The sequence below is a fragment of the Pipistrellus hanaki genome, assembly GCF_964339955.1.
Source record: "Pipistrellus hanaki genome assembly, chromosome: 9".
Taxonomy (NCBI): Eukaryota; Metazoa; Chordata; class Mammalia; order Chiroptera; family Vespertilionidae; genus Pipistrellus; species Pipistrellus hanaki.
Genome location: NC_140511.1, coordinates 63,149,453 through 63,170,306, shown reverse-complemented (window position 1 = coordinate 63,170,306; position 20,854 = coordinate 63,149,453). Strand labels below are relative to the sequence as shown.

The 20,854-nt window shown below is 32.5% G+C and overlaps 1 protein-coding gene across 1 annotated transcript in view; it reads left to right on the top strand.

The window, feature by feature from the left end:
• CCDC73 (coiled-coil domain containing 73) overlaps positions 1-20,854 on the top strand; it is a 61,762-nt gene that overhangs the window by 13,048 nt on the left and 27,860 nt on the right. The window contains exons 2-7 of the mRNA XM_084895678.1: positions 1,156-1,320; positions 7,355-7,426; positions 8,789-8,860; positions 9,996-10,031; positions 11,483-11,557; positions 17,132-17,170. Coding sequence (XP_084751804.1) covers positions 1,156-1,320; positions 7,355-7,426; positions 8,789-8,860; positions 9,996-10,031; positions 11,483-11,557; positions 17,132-17,170 — 459 coding nt within the window. The remainder of the gene's footprint in view (positions 1-1,155; positions 1,321-7,354; positions 7,427-8,788; positions 8,861-9,995; positions 10,032-11,482; positions 11,558-17,131; positions 17,171-20,854) is intronic.

The following is a 20,854-nucleotide window of genomic DNA, read 5'->3' as shown; positions in this document are numbered from 1 at the left end:
ACCAGGCACCTTAGATGGACTGTACATTGAACCACCAATCAGCACCTGCCAAATATCCTAAGCCCCCGATTCCTAAGTCCCTAGGTCCCTAATCATGTGCTTTACATGAAACCACCAATCAGCGTGTGCTGAGTGCTCTAAGCCCCGGAAATATAAAAATGGTAATCTGTTAATCTCATTCTATTGAACTTTTTACTAGAGTGTACTAAACCACTTCCATTTGGACTGGTTGATCTCAAGGTTTGCTGTTCCAGTGTCATCTTTGTATCTCCCTTCACAGTTCTGGGATCCTTTTCCTCTCTTGTGTAGGATGCCCTGTATCCCATACCTTCCTCTTTCTTGGAGAAATCTTTAAGTAGCTTCCTGAGAAAGGATGCATGGAAGATAAATTGGTTTGGACACTGCATATCTGAAAATACCTTTTACCTTCACATTTTTGCATGACTGGCAAATTCTGTTGGGTAATCTTTTCCCCTAATTTTGAAGGCTTAGCTTCTTTATTCTAGTTTTCATTTTATATGGGCTCTTAAAGCAAACCCTGATTTTTATTGTAGATATTGAAAACTCTAATGTAATTCTTAGTCCTTTTATGGAAAAAAACACATTTTTTTCCTTTCTTAAAGCTTATGGAATCCTTTCCATTTCCTCTAGTGTTACATTATTTCACCATGATGTGTCTTGGGTCAGCCCTTAATGAGCTCTTTGCAAACCCATATTTTTTTAGTTCTGGGGATATTGATTCTGAAAATGATTTATTTTGCTCCAATTTCTTTCTGAGAGAGAAACATTGATTGGTTGCTTCTAGTAGGAGGCACAATGTTTATCTCCGGCTTGGTGTAAAACAATTAGTGAAGGGCCAAACCTTGCCTGCTACATTAGGAACCCAGCCTTTAGAGAAGGATGGGAGGGCCAGGAGATTTAGTCTCCAAGGGTACTAGAGTAACAGAAAAGATCAGCCACAGAGAAAGGAAATTCAATCATTGTTTTTGCTAAGTGCTTTGTGTATGAAGATCAGAATAAGAGTAATGACAGAACTTATTCACTATTAGCCCTGGAGGATTATGGGATACCGGTTGTTATATTTTTATGGTAACTGTGTTTTTACTTGAAAATCTAGAAAAATGTTTTTTTTTGTTTTCTTTTTTTACATTACAGAAAATAAATGTCAACATGGAGAATGATTTTAAGATTGACTCATCATCATCATCTACCTTATCTACCTTTGCTCTTCAAAGTTCTTCAGAGACATTGTTTTCTATTCAGCTATTAGATTTCAGAACTAGTTTACTGGAAGCATTAGAAGAATTACGTATGCGAAGGGTAAGTACCTTTTTAAATTGCTATTTTAATAGATAACTGGATTTGTCCAGTTTAATTTTTGGTTTAAAGAAGAAGAAAAAAAAACACCTAACAAAAATAAGCTCTTATTTAGAAAGAAGAAATATAGTCCTAATAATGAAGTAAGAGAAAAGGATAAATTTAGTTTTAAAATTTTTTATAAAGTTGACATCAGGGAATGGGAAATAAGAATTTATAAACCAAAGCAAAAAATATATAGTAGATTTTCAGATTGTTAAATACTTGATAAATCAGCTAATATTTGTTGAATACCTTGGAATGCATAGATAGCACCATAGTTAGACACTGTGGATGATTCAAAAACTATTCGTTAGAAGATTACATTTTTTGTTAAAGTTATGAGTTAAGTACCTATGAAAGGATTAAATGATGAAACAAGATAACACATAATTGACAAAATAAATGTATATAGTAAGTATTCTGAGTTCAAAAAATAAAATATTCTTAGTTTTAAAGTGAAAACTCTTGAAATTTTTAGGAAAGAGACATCTAGTATAAAAATTTTAGCAGGAGATCAATATTTTTCAAAGCTGTTTGATGTTTCTTGGGACTCCTTTTGTAGGAAAATTTTTAGCTGTGATCTTTTCGAGTGTTGCCTTCCCTTATTTCTTTTGTTCTATTACCTTGTTCTAGAACTCTCCTTAGGTAGTATATTGGATCACATCGTTCTATCTGTTATGACCCTTAACTCTTCTATAGTTTTTTTGTATTTTTTCATTTTGTTGTTTCCTAACTGTCTTTTCAAATGTGTTGTTTTGTTTTGTTTTGTTTTCTGCTATCTAACTTTGATGAGAGTTTTTAATTTCAAGGATTACATTTTCATTTCTAGAGGTTTCTTCAAAGGATCTGCTATGGTCTGAATGTTTGTGTTCCCCCAATATACATATGTTAAAACCTAATTTCCAGTATGATGGAATTAGAAGGTGGGGTTTGGGGAGGTTATTAGTTCATGAGGCCCAACAGAGCTCTAGCCCTTTTTGCTACGTGAAGTTATGAACTGGGAAGCTGCTCTCACCAGACACAGAACCTGATCTTGTAGACACCCTGATTTCATACTTCCAGACTCCAGAATCATGAGAAACAAGTTTCTGTTGTTCATAAGTCACCTAGTCTATGGCATTTTATTGTAGCAGCCTGAACAGACCAAGATAGGACTCAACAATTTTGTGCTATGCCAATAAAAAAACAGTGAGATTTTTTTTTAGAATTTGGCAGAATGATTCTAAAGTTATATCTTTAAGAAAATGTATTAATATATACACAAATTATGTTATTAGCAAAAGAGTGAGGGGACTATACTCATTTTTTCCATTATGGATCTAATTTGGTAATTATAATATTTTATTGGGGGAAAATAATTTTAAAGTATAATTACCTACAGATAAATAATCTGAATCAATCAAAAAGTTTATATTGAATTTATAATGTTTGCTTTTTAGAAGTTAGACACCATTTCTGGTAAATTCCCTTATCTGATAGATAGAATAACTGATGAGTAGGGATGAACAATAACAGAAGGGTCACAAATTCAACTTCCTTTGGATTCAGTGGCATATGATGGGAATAAGGTAGGAATTGTATTGAACTGGAGAACCTATGTCTTCAGTTCAACCTATCTCTGATTCAGCTTCAGAAAATTGTTGCCATTATAGAAAAAAAATGGGCCCTGTACTGTTAGCTCTTCCAATTATTGAAGACTTTAATGTAGCCCCCTGGTGTGGCTCAGTTGATCGATCATTGAACTATGAACCCGGAGGTCACTGTTTTATTCCCAGTCAGGGCACATGCCCAGGTTGCGGGTTCAATCCCTAGTGTGGAGTGTGCAAGAGGCAACCAATGATTCTCATCATTGATGTTTCTATCACTCTCTCCCTCTCCCTTCCTCTTTGAAATCAATAACAAAAAATATTTTTAAAAGACTTTAATGTAAAATCTATTAAATCCTAAATATTGGTACTGGATTGAAAGTTTATAAACCAGATTTTTAAGTTAGATTATCTGTACAATGGGAATGAAAGACTTCTATCACAGAACTTTCAAACTATAAAATATGCATTTTTATAACCTTTGAAAAACTTCTTAGTCTTGCTCTAAGAGAATTTAAATTTTAATAGTCAAAACATATCATACAAATCAATCACTATACCCTCATATAGTGTGTATTATGGATTATGACGAAACCATTATGGGAGTTCACAGAAAGGATACTTTAAATTTATTAAATATCTAAACAGAAGTAAATCTTGGAATTTTACATTAGCAATATATAAAAGCCAATGGAAATTTGGGTATTCTAGAATAGCAATGATTTGCTAAGGAAATTGTGAAAGAAAACTGGGCAATTAATGGTATAATATGTGGTAAAGCAGCACTTCAGTGTCCCATAAAATTAGTTATGCTATCAGTGGAATCATACAACTCTGTGATTGTAATGATTTGTAGAATATATGTGTTTATATTACATGGAAAGCTGATATAATGGGGTTATTCACATTGCTGAAAGTAACATTATAATATGCTTCTATATTAGGATTTAAAATTTACTTAATGCTTTCTATTACAAATTATTTACTTTTTTGAACTTTTTATTCTCCATGCATTCTTCAAGCAGCTTTCAAAAGTTATTAATAAAAATTCTTATTAAATTGTTAATGAATAAAAAAATATTAACTTTGGTGAGAAAATACTGTCTGTAACTTCAATAAAGTATCCAAGAATATCGAACCTTAAAAGTGTTTATTTTTTATTAGCTGCCTTAGGACTACAAGGATTTAAGTGTTTTATAAAAACAATAAAAGAGGAGTAATTTGATGGTTTATTTACTCTTTATAACCTTTAGAAAGTGTCATGCTTTTTAAAAAGTGCTTGCTTCAGGCTGTAGTTTTACAAGATGGGCTATGTATTGGTCAGGCCTCTTTAATTCTTGACCCTGAACAGATTTAGGGACATAGTATGTTCAGCAGGCACATGTCCAAGCAGCCAAAACTATAACTGGGTACTTTTATTCTCTTTTTCAAACTCATAATCCACCTCCTACAAAATTGCCCAATTCAGTTTCTTATGTTGTCTAATAAAATACTAATCACTCTTTCATATAGTTTCTTGGTTTGATTAGCTGCAAAGTATTCTAGATAAAAAAATCTGATATGTAGGGGAGAGCCTAAAAGTTCATATTTTAAAAAAACCTCTTTCCTTAAGTAATATTTAAACTATTGTTTTCAGTAGTTTAAATTAGTCAACTTAATCTATTACAGAGATTTCTAAAATAGAAAATATTAATATTAGAACATTTACAGTCTTAAAGTTCTATTTTTCCATTCAACAAATATTTCTAGTTTTGTTTTGTTTTTGACATATTCTACCAAACAATCAGAATATACTTACATGTTTAAAATAGTTAATATGACTCAGGGTGGTTTTCTAACTTTTGTGGGATATGAAGATTGAATTCTGAAGTATTTGAAGGAAAGGAACATATATGATACATATATCATAATCCATATTCTACAGAACTCATGGTCTTTTAAAGGTAATATAATCATGTTAAGGAGACTCTGGAGACAGATCATCTAGGTCAGTGGTCAGCAAACTCATTAGTCAACAGAGCCAAATATCAACAGTACAATGGTTAAAATTTCTTTTGAGAGCCAAATTTTTTAAACTTAAACTATATAGGTAGGTACATTATTATTAGCTTAATTAGGATACTCCTAAGCTGGCCTTTGCTAAAAACTCAAGGGGCCAAAGAGCCGCATGTGGCTCGCAAGCTGCAGTTTGCCAACCACTGATCTAGGTTTACCTAGTATGTGACTTTAGGCAAGTTACTTATCCTCTTGCTAACCCAGTTTCTTGATTTATAAAATGTCAATGACAAGAATACTCACCTCATAAAATTCAACCTAAGATTAAATTAATCAAAAAGTACTGACCAGTGATTCTCATCATTGATGTCTCTATTCCTCTCTCCCTCTCTCTTCAACTCTCTGAAATTAATAAAAATCATTTAAAAAACATTCTACTTGATCATGGTGTATAATTTTTTATACATTGTTGGATTTCACTTGCTAATATGGTACTGAGGATTTCTTTTTGTCAAAACTTCTCAGAGATGTTGGTCTTTATTTTTTTTGTATTACCTTTGTTTGGTTTTGCTGTCATAGTAAACAGGTCTCAAAAAATGAGTTGCAGTGTGTTCCTATTCTATTTTTCTGGAAGAGTCTGTGTGAATGTAGTGTGAATTTATCTTGAAATGTTTGTTAGAGCAGTGAAACCATCTGGCCTGGAAACTTCTTTTTTTAGGAGCTATTAACTTAATGGTTGTAGAGCTATTTAGATTGTCTGTATCACCTTGGTTGGGGTTTGGTAGTTTTGTGGTTTTTTAAGAATTGGTGTATTTCTGTAACTTGTCAAATTTAAGAGCATGACCTTGTTCCTAGCATTCCTTATGAACTTTTTAATGGCTGCAGTATTTTTGTATATGGTTTCTTTTAGCTCTCTGAGCATAGTGAAAATTGTTCATTTAAAGTCTTTGTCTAGTAAGTTCATCATCTGTAATTGCTCAAGGACAGTTCCTATTCATTTTTTCCTGTGTAGGGATCACACTTTCCTGTTGTTGTTTTTTACCATGCCTTGTAACATTTTGTTTAAAACTAGACATGACCCTTTTGAATATGTGGTAACCTTAGAAATTAGTTTTCTCTCCCTCACCAAGATTGCTGCTTCTCATTTTTTGTTTTTGACGTTTCTGAAATAATTTTGTAAAAGCTGCAGTTTTTGTAATATATAGCTATTGAAGTCATTGTTGTGCTTTTTAGCTTAATTATCAGCTTTGTTTGACAGAGATTTCCTTAAATATATTGAGCGAAAGGGGAAAAGCACACACCTCCCAGTCTTTGCAGAAGGCCTCTCTGCATGTGTGTGTGGCACACCTTCAATACTTAACCAGGCAGTTTTCAAGTCTGCCTGTTGAAGTTTTCAACGGAATTAGATTTCTCTAGTGATACCTTGTGCTATGGTGTGGACTAATTCTGAAGAATTACATTATTTAAAACAGAATCAGAGGGGTTTTCTACATAACTGCTTCCTGTCTGTCTTTGGGCCTTATCCTTTGACTTTTTGGGCCTTTCCTTAGTGCTGCTTCTCAAAGAGAGAGTCTGTCTTTGCAACTCCTCTTGTTGTTAGTGGGATGGTAATAGTATTATAGGAGGGAGAGCAAGGCATTCTCTGATGTTCTTATTAAGGCTGATTGTCACTGTGGGGTCTTCACAAGAGTTTTGATCCCTCCTTCATATTTAATGTTGAACTTAGCATGTATTCCTGCTCCTCCTAGAGCTGTTTTATTTTCCTCGCCTTCTGTTCCTACCTGCAATGGGTTTCTGCAGGTGCTCTCCTGCTGCAGTTTTTATTGCCCTTCCCTCTGCAGATTAGACTTTTGTTTCTTAGGGGAGATAAGGAAGGTAGAGTTTTCAGTGTGGCTGTTAGTGCCCTTCTCCTGGGTCAGTTCCACTAGTGTCCTTAGCTGTAGTGCTGTTGTTGTTTTGTGAGTTTGTTTTGTTTTTGTTCTTTCCCCAACAGATTAAGGTTTTTTGGTCTGGAGGGGCAATAGAGAAGGTGATTTATAATTGCTCTTCTTCTACCAAGCCAAGTACCACCAGAGAAAGCTTTCTCAGGGTTTTCCCCACCCTTCCCTGTAAGTAGAGTGGGTCTCCTAAAATAACAAAACCACAAAACAAAACAAAAAACAACAAAAAAACAAGCCTGGTAGAAGGTATAAACTTCCTTTGGGACTCCTCAGAGGACTCAGAATCTTACACTAGCCCACATTCTGCCTTTAGCAGTATATTAAGTTCTTTTAGTTAAGGTTTCTTATCAGTACTTAGTAGTTTATGTCTCAGGCAAGCAAATTTGCAAGTTGTCTAGCTTTTTTCTTGTAAGAGCTACAACTGGGAGATTTAAGGTCCTAATTTTCCTAGCATCTTTCTTCTTTTTGATGTAGGAAGCAGAAATTCAATATGAAGAGCAGATTGGTAAAATTATTGTGGAGACACAAGAACTCAAATGGAAAAATGTGAGTATATTTTTTCTCAGATTAGCATTCTTAGCAATTGTTTTTAAATGCATTCTAATCTTTAATTGCAAAGTTAAAAAAGAGGAACATTTGTAATAATATGAACAATAAAGATTTATTAAAATAAATAAATGAGCAAAAATAAATAAATAAATAATTTTTAAATTTTCTAAACAAATTCAGAGTATTAAAGTTCCCACTAAAACTGTTAACTTTTGGGCTTCCAGAAAATTGAGAATAATTTATATTCAGACTCTGATAAGAAAATAACTAAGAATAATACTGAGTATAATGCTGAAAACTGTGAACTATTTCACATCTGAGAAATATATTGTATGTTTTAGAGGAGTCAAAATATTTTTTAAGAAGTGAAACCTCAGAACTGTACATGTGTTCCTAGGTTGTTGTTACATACTATAACCAAAATTTTTTAAAGAATATTAGATTTTATTATCTCTCTCGACTTATCTACAATATATTAAAAGCATTTTAATAATGCTTCTTGTGCCTTTCCACCAAGGTAATTTAACCACTAAATATTGAAAGATTAATTATAATAGCCTTCTCACTATTTGGCAATATTGAAATAGGAATAGGAGGTAACATACTAGAATCAGAATTCACGTGACAAAAGATAATTATTAAAAATTAGCTATGAGAATTAAAATATTTTAAAATATTGCTAACTTCTGGAGAAATAAAAGTTGTGTGAGAATAGAAATATAATTGCAATATACTTATATTGTCAATAATATTGTAATATCTATGTACAGTGCCAGATGGGTACTTGAAATAGCAGGTGGAACACTTTGTAAAATATATGATTATCTAACCATTAAGCTATGCAGCTGAAAGTAACACAAAATAGTATTGAATGTAAACTATAACTGAAAAATAAAATAAATTTTTTTTTAAATGTCCTGTGATAGTTTTGGTTTTATAAAAATTTAGCAGTATTTCAAAGCATTTAAAGAATCATATGCTGCTACATGAACATTTGTGCCTAGATCATAAAATTGGTTTATTTGAAAACTCTAAGACTATAGTCTGTTTGTGTACAAAGAATGTTAATAACTTTTGATGGAAGGTATTTTCTTAAAGAAAGCTCTGCAGCAAGCTATGTTTAGAGTTTAAATTTTAATAAAGCAGTGCATTTTATCATAAAGAAGCAACTGGAAGCAAAATAATTGTGTGATGATTTCATGACAATTAAAAAATCATAAAATTGGTTTAAAATTGCATTTCAGGAGCATGAAATTATATATGCAACAAATATATTTAACTTTTATTTATATAGTGAAAACAATTAAAGTTTAAACTGAGTTGCTAGAATTTATGTCTTTTTATCATTTTTTAAAATAGGAAACTCTTCAGAATCAAAAGGAAACATTAACAAAGCAACACAAAGAAGCAATGGCAGTTTTTAAAAAGCAGGTAATTTCAAAAGGATAGACAAACACTGTAGTATAAATAGAACATCTCTCCTTTAAATATTGTAAGCTGTTTTCTATACACACTGAGGATTCACACAAAAACATATTATTGGAAGCAGGAAATGAATAAGGTTATTTTGAATCATAACTTATAATAAAGAGAATAATGTGGTAGAATGAGTTAGTTATGGAGAGAAATTGGGAAAACGATTTTCTTGTAGATGTGTTTTCATCTGTTCTAAATAAATTAGGTTAATGATGTGGATGTTCTTTTTCTCTCTCCTCCTCTTCCTCTGTTTAATTAGAGTATCCTAGGATATTAACCCTTTCAACATTACTTCTTTACCCTAACTAAAATTGTATCACTGAGGAAAAGCAGAGATGCAAGTAGGGAGATGTAAAAGAGGAGGGGATGTGATTATCATGCACTGAAGCCTCCATAAATATTAACCATCAGCAACTATGTAAGACTAATAGAAAAATAGAAGAAAAGAAAAAGATTTTAAAAGAACTGAATAACAACTCCTTTCTTATTTTCAATTCTATAGCTCTTCATTACAAGCTCAACTTTGCCTAATATCCTTGCAGTGCTTGGAATATTTAACTAGTTTTCTTTGGCAAGTTGTTTAGTTTTTCTGTTTTAAAAAGTCATTGTTTATTAGACTATTGCATGCATTTTTCAAATTTTTAGGAAATATTATCAATGCAAATACAAATGGTATTTATTTCATAATAGTGTGCCCTTAGAAAATATTATTTATGAGTAGATAGTAAATTACAGAAATATTTAAGGAAAAACTTCTGGAGGGCAAACTAAACTTTCAAGAATGGTTGTCTCTAATTCATTTCCTTTGTTTACTGGCTTTTTCCTTCCATTCATATTTTTTATTATTTATTTTTTAATTCATTATAAAAGTAGCATATTCACATTATATCAAGTTCTAACAATAATCATGTAAAAAATATATCTAAAGGGCATGGGGTGGGGTTGGGAATCAGGTGGAGGGGAGGTAAGGAGGGGAGAAACACCTGTAATAATCTGAACAATAAAGATTTTTTTTTAAATATAGTCTCACTGTGTAAATCACTGTTAACGGTTTACTTACCTGTATTTTAATCTTTCTAATTGTTTGTAGTTGCAAATGAAGATGTGTGCCTTGGAAGAAGAAAAGGTATTAATTTTATAATAATTTAAAGCATGGTTCAATGTATTTAAGTATCAATTGTTCCCCATAATGGAAAGGAGCATTAGTAATACACTAATATAAACTGTCAATTGCTGTAAATCTTAGACACATAAAGGACGCAAGGGAATGGTGTTATTTGACCACTGTTATTTTGCAATTGAGAACGTTGAGACCTAGCAAGACTTGCTGAAGTTCAGGATCCCATTTTGAAGTGGTAAAATTGGGACTAGAACCCAGATCTCTTCAGCCCCCAAATTAATGCTATTTCCACTCTACTGCAATTAAGTATAATATTTTTTAGTGCTTTTTAATATAATTACCTTACTTAAAAACATTAAAATGATTATCATATGGGTGCCAACCAACTGGAAAAGAGGACACAACTCAAAACAGTCCTAGAAATTCATCTGGCATGAAACATCTTCCTTTGCTATCTAATAGTTAATACATATTTTGAGTATGTCAATGAACACCTCACTTATAATATTAATAATTTATAGTTTGTTATTTTTAGCTAAAGACCTTCTTTTAAAAATTCTCCCATATCCTTAAATTTATAAGATAAATGTACCTGTATCTTGTTGATCTTATATAATAAAAGGGTAATATGCAAATAAACTGAACAGAGTAACTGAATAACCAAAGCATAATATGCTAATGATATACTCTGGCTGCTGAACTGCTCGCTATGATGTGCATTGACCACCAAGAGGCAGATGCTCCAACCTGTAGATTAGCTTGCTGCTGGGGTCCAGCTGATCGGGACTGAGTGAAATGGGCCGGACATGCCCTGGAGCCCTCACATGGTCCCTCTCCAGTCCGATCATGCACTGGTGGGGTCCCTCAGCCTGACCTGCGCCCTCTCACAATTCAGGATCCCTTGGGGGATGTCAGAGAGCTGGTTTCAGCCTGATCCCACAGGCCACTTTTCTTGGGAGGGTGCCAGACGCAGGGCTCTTAGCTGGCAAACACTGCTGCAGCAAGGCGAGCCTTTCCTGATCGGGACTGATTGGGTTCGAGCCTGCACAGTGGGGCTGGGATGAGCAGGAGCAGCAAGTAGGAGCTGCAGGCAGCCTGATCCTTGCAGGCCACCCAGAGAGACCCCATCCATGCACAAATTCGTGCATCGGGCCTCTAGTTAGAATATATTTATTCTAGCTATATGAATTCAATACTAAATTATACAATATTCATAAGTTCTCAAGAATGCTCTACTGATAAAATTTGTTGTTATAAGACTTTCCATTCCATGATATTTATAATTTCATCAACAACTTACTATAATTTTACAATATGTTGAAGTCTTTAGAAGTTGTGGTATGGATATAAGTGTAAAGCCTGTGAAGTAGAGATTTTGGTTCTTGAGCTCTTAATATTTCCCCATTAATAGCATTATTTACATTAGAAAATACTGAAATATAGTTTTTTACTTAAAGGGAAAATATCAACTTGCTACAGAAATAAAAGAAAAAGAAATAGAAGGATTGAAAGAAACATTAAAAGCTTTACAGGTAAAGTAATAAGTATTGCTTAAAAAGTAATTTGTCATTTTAGTATTGTATCAGTAAAATATCATTAAACATGTAAGTTAGCAATGCAAAGCTAATAAGAAAATTCACCTATGGTATATAACATATAATTTAGTACTTTTTATCTTAGAGTCTTAAATTTCAAATTAAAAGGATTTTTGCTTCATTTTATTATTTTAAAAAGAAATATTAAAATAGCTTTCATTATTTTTTATAGTAATATAATTAGATATATATTGTTTTTAATACTTTATAGATTAAAGTACTAAAGAAAATAAGTCAGGCCTGTATACTATGACAGATTCACCCATGGTTCCTAAAATTTTAAATGACATTGAGTCATTATTACTTGCTAAGTAATGTGGTTATTTTCTGTAAATACAAAAATGAAGAAAACATCACATTTGCCTTTAAGTTGTTCACAGTCTCAGAGAATACAGAAGTGTACAACTAATGATGATTCAAATACACACACACACACACACACACACACACACACACGTATGTATGTATGTATGTATATATATTTAGAAGGTCTACTATGTGCCGAGCACTGTTCTAAGCACTGGGGATACAGCAGTGATCAAAAAGGACAAAATCTCTGCCCTGGTGCACTTACATTCTGATAGGGAATACAAACATTAAAATTAGGTTAAAAGTAAATTGAAGATTGTTGAAGGGAAGATATTCACATGATTTCAAAATATCATCCTATAAATAACATAAACTACAGAGAGCAAAATACATTTTTACAGTGGAAGGATCCTGATAGTCACTACCTTAATCCGGTAATTCACATCATAGTGTGGACTTGTCTAAGCAGATGACAAACTTTCTTCCTTTAGTCTGATTAAGATAGTACAAGGGTTCCGTTTTCTCCACATCCTCATTAACTTCATCTTTTTTATCACAGCCATTGTAATAAGTGTGAGGTGACACCTCATTGGGAATTTGATTTACATTAAAGTGATGATGAGTGATGTTGAGCACATTTGCATATACCTGTTAGCCATGTATGTGTTGTTTTTTGAGACATGTCTAATTCAGGTCCTTAGCCCATTTTTGAATTAGATTATTTATGTTTTTGTGTTTTGCTTTGCTAGCGAGTATATGAATTCCCGACATATTTTGGATATATTTGCAGATGTTTCTTTCATTCTGTATGTTGTGTTTTCACTCTGTTGATTATTTCCTTTGCTGTGCAGAAGCTTTTTAGTTTTATGCAATCCCACTTGCCTGTTTGTTTTTGCCTTCGTTGGCCTAGACCAGTGGTCGGCAAACTCATTAGTCAAAAGAGCCAAATGTCAACAGTACAACGATTGAAATTTCTTTTGAAAGTCAAATGTTTTAAACTTAAACTTTATAGGTAGGTGCATTGTTATTAAATTAATTAGGGTACTCCTAGGCTGGCCTTTGCTAAAAACTCATGGGGCCAAAGAGCCGCATGTGGCTTGTGAGCCGCTATTTGCCAACCACTGTCCTAGACTAATGTCAAGAAGCTTTTTTCCCATTTTTTTTTCTTCTTCTAGTAGTTTTACTGTTTGAGATCCTATGTTTAAGCCTTTAATACATTTTTAGTTGATTTTTGTAATAAGGTAAGATTTTGTGTATGGTGTGAGATAATGGTTCAATTTCAGTCTTCTAAATGTAGCTATCCAATACTTTTTATTGGAGACTGCCTTTCCTCATTATGTATCTTGGCACTCTTGTGGAAGATCAGTTGGAGTAAATGCATGGATTTGTTTCTGGAATCTCCATTCTGTTCCATTGGACAAGATGTCTGTTTTTATGCCATTATAATACTGTTTTGATTACCCCAGTTTTGAAATAGACTTTGAAGTCAGTTTATTCATCTTGCTCAAAGTTGCTTTAGCTGTTCAGGGTGTTTAGTGGTGCAATATGAATCTTAGGATTGTTTTCTTTTATTTCTGTAGAGATTGACATTGAATCTGTAGATCACTTTGGGTAACAGCGACATTTTAATAATATATTTATTTTTAATCCTCACCAGAGGATATTTTTTCCATTGATTTTTAGAGAGAATGGAAGGAAGGGAGGAAGGGGGAAAAGAGAGAGAGAGAGGAACATCGATATGAGAGACACATTGATTGGTTGTTTCTGACCAACCAGGGCTGGGAATAAACAGAACAGAGGTACGTGTTCTTAACTGGGAATCAAACCCGAGACCCTTTTGGTCCACGGGTTGATGCTCTAACCACTGGGAAACAAGCCAGGCCCGTTTTAATAATATTAATTCTCTCATCCTTAACACAAGGTATCTTCCCATTTATATGTATCTTAAATTTTTTATCAGTGTTTTGTAATACTCAATGTATCACTCTTTTACTGCGTTCATTAAATTTATTCCTAAGTAGGTATGTTTTTCTTTTTATTGCTATTGTGAATTCAGTTTTTAAAATTTTATTTCCTTTATAGTTACTTTGGTTATTTTTTATAGGTAGAAAAATGTGGCAGATTTTTGTATGTTGATGGTGTGCCCTGAAGTTTTACTGAATTCATTTATTAGATTAAAAGTATATTTTTTGTTGTGTTTAGAGTTTTCTACATATATGAACATGTTATCTTTAAATAGAGATAGTATTACTTTTCGCTTTCTGATTTGGATGTTGTTTTCTTTGCCTACTTGCTCTGCCAAGGACTTCTACTACTGTGCTGAATAGAAGTGATGAGAATGGGTACCCTTGACTTATACTGATTGATTATGATTTTTACTGTGGGCTTTTTATAGATGGCCTTGTGCTTAGTTAAGTTCCTTGTATAACTGTTTTGTTGAGAGATTTTATTATAAATTGATAATGAATTTGTGAAAGGCTTTTTCTGCATCTATTGAGGTGAGCATGATTATTTGTCATTCTGTTAATGTGATTAATACCACATCGACTGATTTGCTATGTTGGACTATCTTTGTAGCACAGGGATTAATTGTACTTGATCATGGTATGCTATCCTTTTATTATAATATGCTGTTGAATTCAGTTTGTTCGAATTTTATTTAAAAATTTTGCATGTATGTTCATATTGGCCAAATTTTGTTTTTGTCTTGTGGTATCTTTGTCTGGCTTTGGTATTGGAGTTTCAGAATATTTTTTAGCTATACCAGCCAGGGCTGCGGCTCCTTAATTGTACTTTGTAGCTCTTCTAGAGCTATATTTTCAGTTGAAGGTAGTAGTTAAAGAGTGTGTGTGTGTGTGTGTGTGTGTGTGTGTGTGTGTGTGTGTATGTGTATAAGTGCTGGGACTTTCTAGTATTGCTATCGCTCCCATGAATTCTTTACATTTCTCATAAATAAGACCTTGCCCTCTGTGTTCTGAGCTTCAAATTGTTTCTTTTTTTTCCTTTTAATTTCAGAGAGAGGGATAGAGGAATAGAAATATCAATGATGAGAATCATTGATCAGCTGCCTCCTGAATGCCCCCATCGGATGGAGTCTGACCGGGAATCGAACCATGACCTCCTGGTTCATAGGTTAACACTCAACCACTGAGCCATGCTGGGTTGGGCCAGATAGTTTCTTCAGTTTGTCATTTGTGTTTTGATTTTTGCTATTAATTATTTATTTTTAACGACTTTTAGAGTTTGTAATGGTTAGAAAGGCTTTTACTACTACCAAGTCATAAAGAGATTTACCCATGTTTTCTTTTATTACTTCCTATGTACTAAAATTTTACATTTCATCTCTGATGACTTGAAGTTTATTTTTATAGCAGAGTATGAGATATGGATCTAAGTCTGTATTTTTCTAGATTCTTATCTAGTTGTCTTAACATTGTTTAGATTCTCCTTATTTGAGATGTTGGGCAGTTTTTATTTTGGATTTCTTTGTTGCTTTGATGTAACAAAGTGAATAAAAATTAAGTACAACAAAATGTCAATGAGTTCCAAGAAGAATATTTTCAGTAAAAATAAGGGAATGGATTTCATGCCTCAGATTGGATAATGTTAGTGATGTAGTAAAAACTCCTTGTATCTTCCTTCAACAACACAAAAAGTAGGACGTGATTAAAAACTCCAGGGAAAATAGATTACTGTATAATTAAGGCATAAAGCATGTTAAAATTTGGGATGGTTTTGAGCAGATGATAGAATGAATATAAGAAGAGAGAAGGTAGTTAGGTCCTGCCACTAGTAAAATCATCCTTCATGTAGAATGTAATACTACATTCATTTTCAGAAATGTAGTATTAACCCCTTATGGGGTTCTGCATTAAACAATGTTTATATTGATTGCCATAACATAAACACTGTTGACTTACCTTTGTATAATTAACCTTTAAATAAAGCATGGAAAACTTAATTATGGCTACAGAACAAAACTTAAATGTTACTAACCTTGTTGATTAAAAAGTGTGGTAAAATGAAATTGTTGAAAGGTGTGGTAAAATGAAATTGAATCCAATATACAGAAAATATTTTTAAAGTTGGTGGAACAAGAAATAGATGATTAAGTCTCCTGTTTACAATTATCAGCTTTTTCAAGACAGTGTGCCAAAATAATTATTTCATAGGAAATATGAAGTGATTATTGTATTTTTTACTTAAAATTAATAAATATGAGCAGGATTTAAGAAAATGAGCACTCATACAATACATTGCTGATTGAGGTTTAACTTGGTCAACTACTCTGGAGGACTATGTAAAATTGTTAAAAGTCTATAAAAATAAACAAAACTTAGGAATTCAGCTCCTTGAAATTTATCCTGCTAAAATGAATAGCTATACAGTTCTTGGTACAAGCATGTTTATTTCAGGATAGTTTCATAAAGCTGAAAACTGGATAAACTTAACAAAAATGAGAGTAATATGGTAAACTATGATATAAACATGGAATACTATGTAGCCATTAAAAATTTATGTTGTAGACTAATTTGTCATAAAAAGGTGTTTGTTATTAGGTAAATATATATATTAAGTAAAAATAGGGTACGAAGTAGTACATATATTATTATTCCTGTCCCCCTGGCTTTCTTTTAAAATATAAATGCATAAAAAGTATCTTTAGAATAAAAATACTAATGATTGAAATTTCTGGGTTGTGAGATGATTTGTTTAAAACAAGTTTATCTTCTTCCTATTTCTAATCTATTTTTATCAAATTTTCTTCGGTGAAGAGCTAATAATAAGTGACAAACTCACCTAGACTGCTCTTGCTATTCCTCTTGCTTTATTTTTCTTTATAGTAGTTGTCACTCTCTTAACTTCTGTACTTCTTACTTAAATTTTGTCTGTCTATGACTATCTCCACTGGACATAAAGCTTATTAAGTAAAGGAAGCTTGTTTTGTTCACTGCTGTATCCAAGAAGAGTGCCTGGCATATAGTAGGTGCTCCATAATATGTGCTGAATAAATAAATGAATGTATTGCCTTTGCTATAAGTAAGAAAGTTATGGTAAATAACATTTTGAAAAAATGTCACTGGAAATAAATAGGACATGGAAGGTAAATGGCACATTTCATAGCATACAATTTTATTATCAGAAGGAATTTGTAACTAGTTAATTTTAAAAAATTAATGAGACTTTCCACTTGTTTTCAAGGTTTCTAAATATTCTTTACAGAAGAAAGTGAGTGAAATGGTAAGGAAATTACAAAATATACACCCTTCCCCAGACAGATACATAATGTGCATTGTATTTTTATCAATATAAATGTGACTCTAAAAAGTTGAAATTGGATATTAATATCTTCTTTAAATGACTAAATTACAATTTCAAAAATAACAATCTATTTCACAAATTTATTTCCAGATTTTACATAGTGTTTACATATGGTAAAATAAATTTAACACAGTTTCTGTAGTATGGGTAGAGGTTTTATACTAAAATAAAACAAAGAAATAAGAACAGCAAAACCTTTTAGACATATCTTTTCTAGGTGTTTATACAAATGTAAAGTTATTAATTATAGCCTGAAAAATTAAAATAAGTTGATGTAACATTTGAATACAGCACTTGGAGTAAGTATGGTATCCATCCTTTATCATGCAACAAGTGTTTATTTGTATGTTCTTCTGTAGCATATTAAAAGTTAATATTTGCATTTTCACAGCATAACATTTTATGAAAACTTTACTTTTATATTCTCTCTTTATCCCTGTTTGATTCAAATGATTTACTTTTGTATTTTTGAATAAGGGAAATTCTCCCATATCAACTTAAGTCTTCAGAAGGCTTCTTGGATGGGTTTACCCTATTTCAGTCTTCCTTCTTTGGAGCAGATCATAGGGCAAGGAAAATTAATTTTGAATAAGGTTTATATTTATAAATAAATGAGAAGTAGGAAATGAGAGATTATCCTTTGGACATTAAATACAAAACAAGTATTTTCTTCTTGAAATTGTTTTGGTATCTTAGAAAATAAAAGAGCTATAGAAAGATTGCTAAGCTTTATTAAATAAAAGACATGAAAATTGTGTCACTGTTCAACTGGAAAGAATAAAGATAATGTTGTCAGACTGTTTTAAACTATTATTTTAATTAAAAAGCTGAAAAACTAGATTCCAGTTTAGCCTTAAGTACCATGACATTTGTACTGAAAGTCATCTTCAACGCTACAGTGGTTTTACACAAAATATAGTGAAATTGAATAATGTGTCCTCTGACCTGGGAGATAATGCTACAAGTTAAAGAGTAAAAGCAACATAAAATGTGTTTTATTTATTCCACTTTAAAATTTCATCAAACAGATATTCATAATCTTAAGAAAAATATGGAAACATTCAGTATACTTATGGTTAGCTTTGGCCACTTCTCAGCATTTTGTTACTATGAATTATAGCCTCTAAAGAATCTACTAAAATAATATTTGAGTTATAGTTATATTTTTTTTCTGACAGTTCAAAGGCTTCAATCACTTTGCATTAAAAATACTTTATATAGAGAGATGTATATTTAATATTTTATGCCCATTGTGGCAGAATATTGTATGTTTTGAGATAATTGATCTTAAAGTTTTTTTCTGAAGATTCTTACACTCTTTTTTTTTAACTTATTTTTATACTAGAGGCCCAGTGCATGAAATTTGTGCATGGGGTCGGGGGGTGTCCCTCAGCCCAGCCTGCACCCTCTCCAATCTGGGACCCCTAGAGGGATGTCCAACCTCAGAGGGTATTCAGAGCAATAACTCCTCTCACCTCTGCTGTGTGTATGTGTGGAGAGAAGCTGAAAAATAAAACAGATGGTTCTTTCATTACCAGCGTGCTTTGGTTAATTGATCTGGACATGTTATTTTTTTCAAGAGGACAGAGCTGGATCCTGTGGATAACCAGCCATGAGCAACAGTAATGTAATAGGTGCTGCTGAGTGTGCTGTTGGATTTTTTTTGTTTTTGACAATTTCATCATCCTGTCAAGTATTTTGGGGACAGTATTTACAAGTGAAGGAGCAGCACAACCTTTGCCTTGGATAATTTCTAGTGGTACAGCGATTGGGCAGACAGCCTCCTGAAGCTCCAGCACCCTTCCCACATCCTTCACCGTAAGGAACAGAGGGCCTTTGGGAAACCGATTCCTTGAAAGTGCAGGAGAGCCAGCCATGAGAGGCTACCTCATGGCTATATTCCTGAGTGCTGTCTTCCTTTGTTATATGCTTCATTGTATATTATGGAGAACAAATGTCTACTTGAAGCCATGGTATTGAGCATCTTTATATAATTTCTTCATATAATTTTTAAATAATTAAATAATTATATAATATTTATATAATTAAAAATTATATAATCTTTATATAATTTATTCATATAACTTTCTTCATATAATTTTTCATTGCCTTGAATTGATGGAGTGATTCTTGGACTCAGAGATACTCGACCTTTACAGCCTAAAATGCTTGGATAAGAGATTTTTTGATAAATGTAGATACTACATATGTTTTCTTTTGTTTAAAAATATTTGATGAGTGATATCTGTATATTTTATAACAACTTTGAGTTAAAATGTCACATATAAAACTTAGAAGAGGTAAAAAAAACAAAACAAAAAAGAAAGTATCTTACAGATGCCGTAAATTTTTTAAAAGTGAGTTTTATAACCCCGTTGCTTTATTTGGGGCTTATATTGAAGAAATTGAAAAGTAAGTTGCAAAATTAGAAATTAAGAATATATGAAGTTTTTGTTTTTTATCTTTTTCTCTACAATTCATGTGGTAGGTGTCTCAAGGGAAATTAATTTTATTTTGAAAGGTTTTCAAATCAGTCATAAGGAAATGAGAAAAGGGAGAAATGAGCTGCTATACCATTTATTAGTAAATGTAGTTCTAAAAAGTTGCATGTAGAAGTCAAGACAATCTCTTCAATAAATGGTGTTGGGAAAATTGGACAGATACATGCCAAAAAGATAAAACTAGAACACCAACTTATACCAAACATAAAAATAAACTCAAAATGGATAAATTAGTAAACATAAGACAGGAAATCATAAAAATATTAGAGAAATCCATAGGCAGCAAAATCTCAAACTTATGTCATAGCAATATCTTCACCAATACAGCTCCTAGGGCAATGGAAACTAAGGAGAAAATAAACAAATGGGACTACATCAAAATAAAAAGCTGCACAGCAAAAGAAACCATTAGCAAAACAACAAAGCCCACCACATGGGAGAACATATTTGCCAATGTTATCTCTGATAAGGGTTTAATCTCCAACATTTACAGGGAACTCATAGAACTTAATAAAAGGAAAATAAACAATCCAATAAAAAATGGGCAACTGTCCTAAATGGGTACTTTTTAAAAGAGGACCATGTTTTCATATGTCTCAGAAGGCCAAGAGACATATGAAAACATGCTCAAAGTTGCCAATCATCCGAGAAATGCAAAACAAAACAACAATGAGGTGCCATCTCACACCTGTCAGAATGGCTATCATCAACAAATCAACAAATGACAAGTGCTGGCGAGGATGTGGAGAAAAAGGAACCCTTGTGCACTGCTGGTGGGAATGCAGACTGGTGCAGCCACTGTGGAAACCAGTATGGAACTCCTATTTGACCCAGTGATCTCAGAATATATCCTAAGAAACTAGGAACACCAGTCAGAAAATACGTATGCCCACCTATGTTCATAGCAGCACAATTTACAATAGTTAAGATTTGGAAATAGCCTAAGTGCCCATCAGCAGATGAGTAGACTAAAATCGGTGGTACATCTACACAAGGGAATAATACGCTGCTGTAAAAAGGAATTCTTACCATTTGCAACAGCATGGATGGACATGGAGAGCATTATGCTAAGTGAAATAATTCAGAGAAAGATAAATATCAC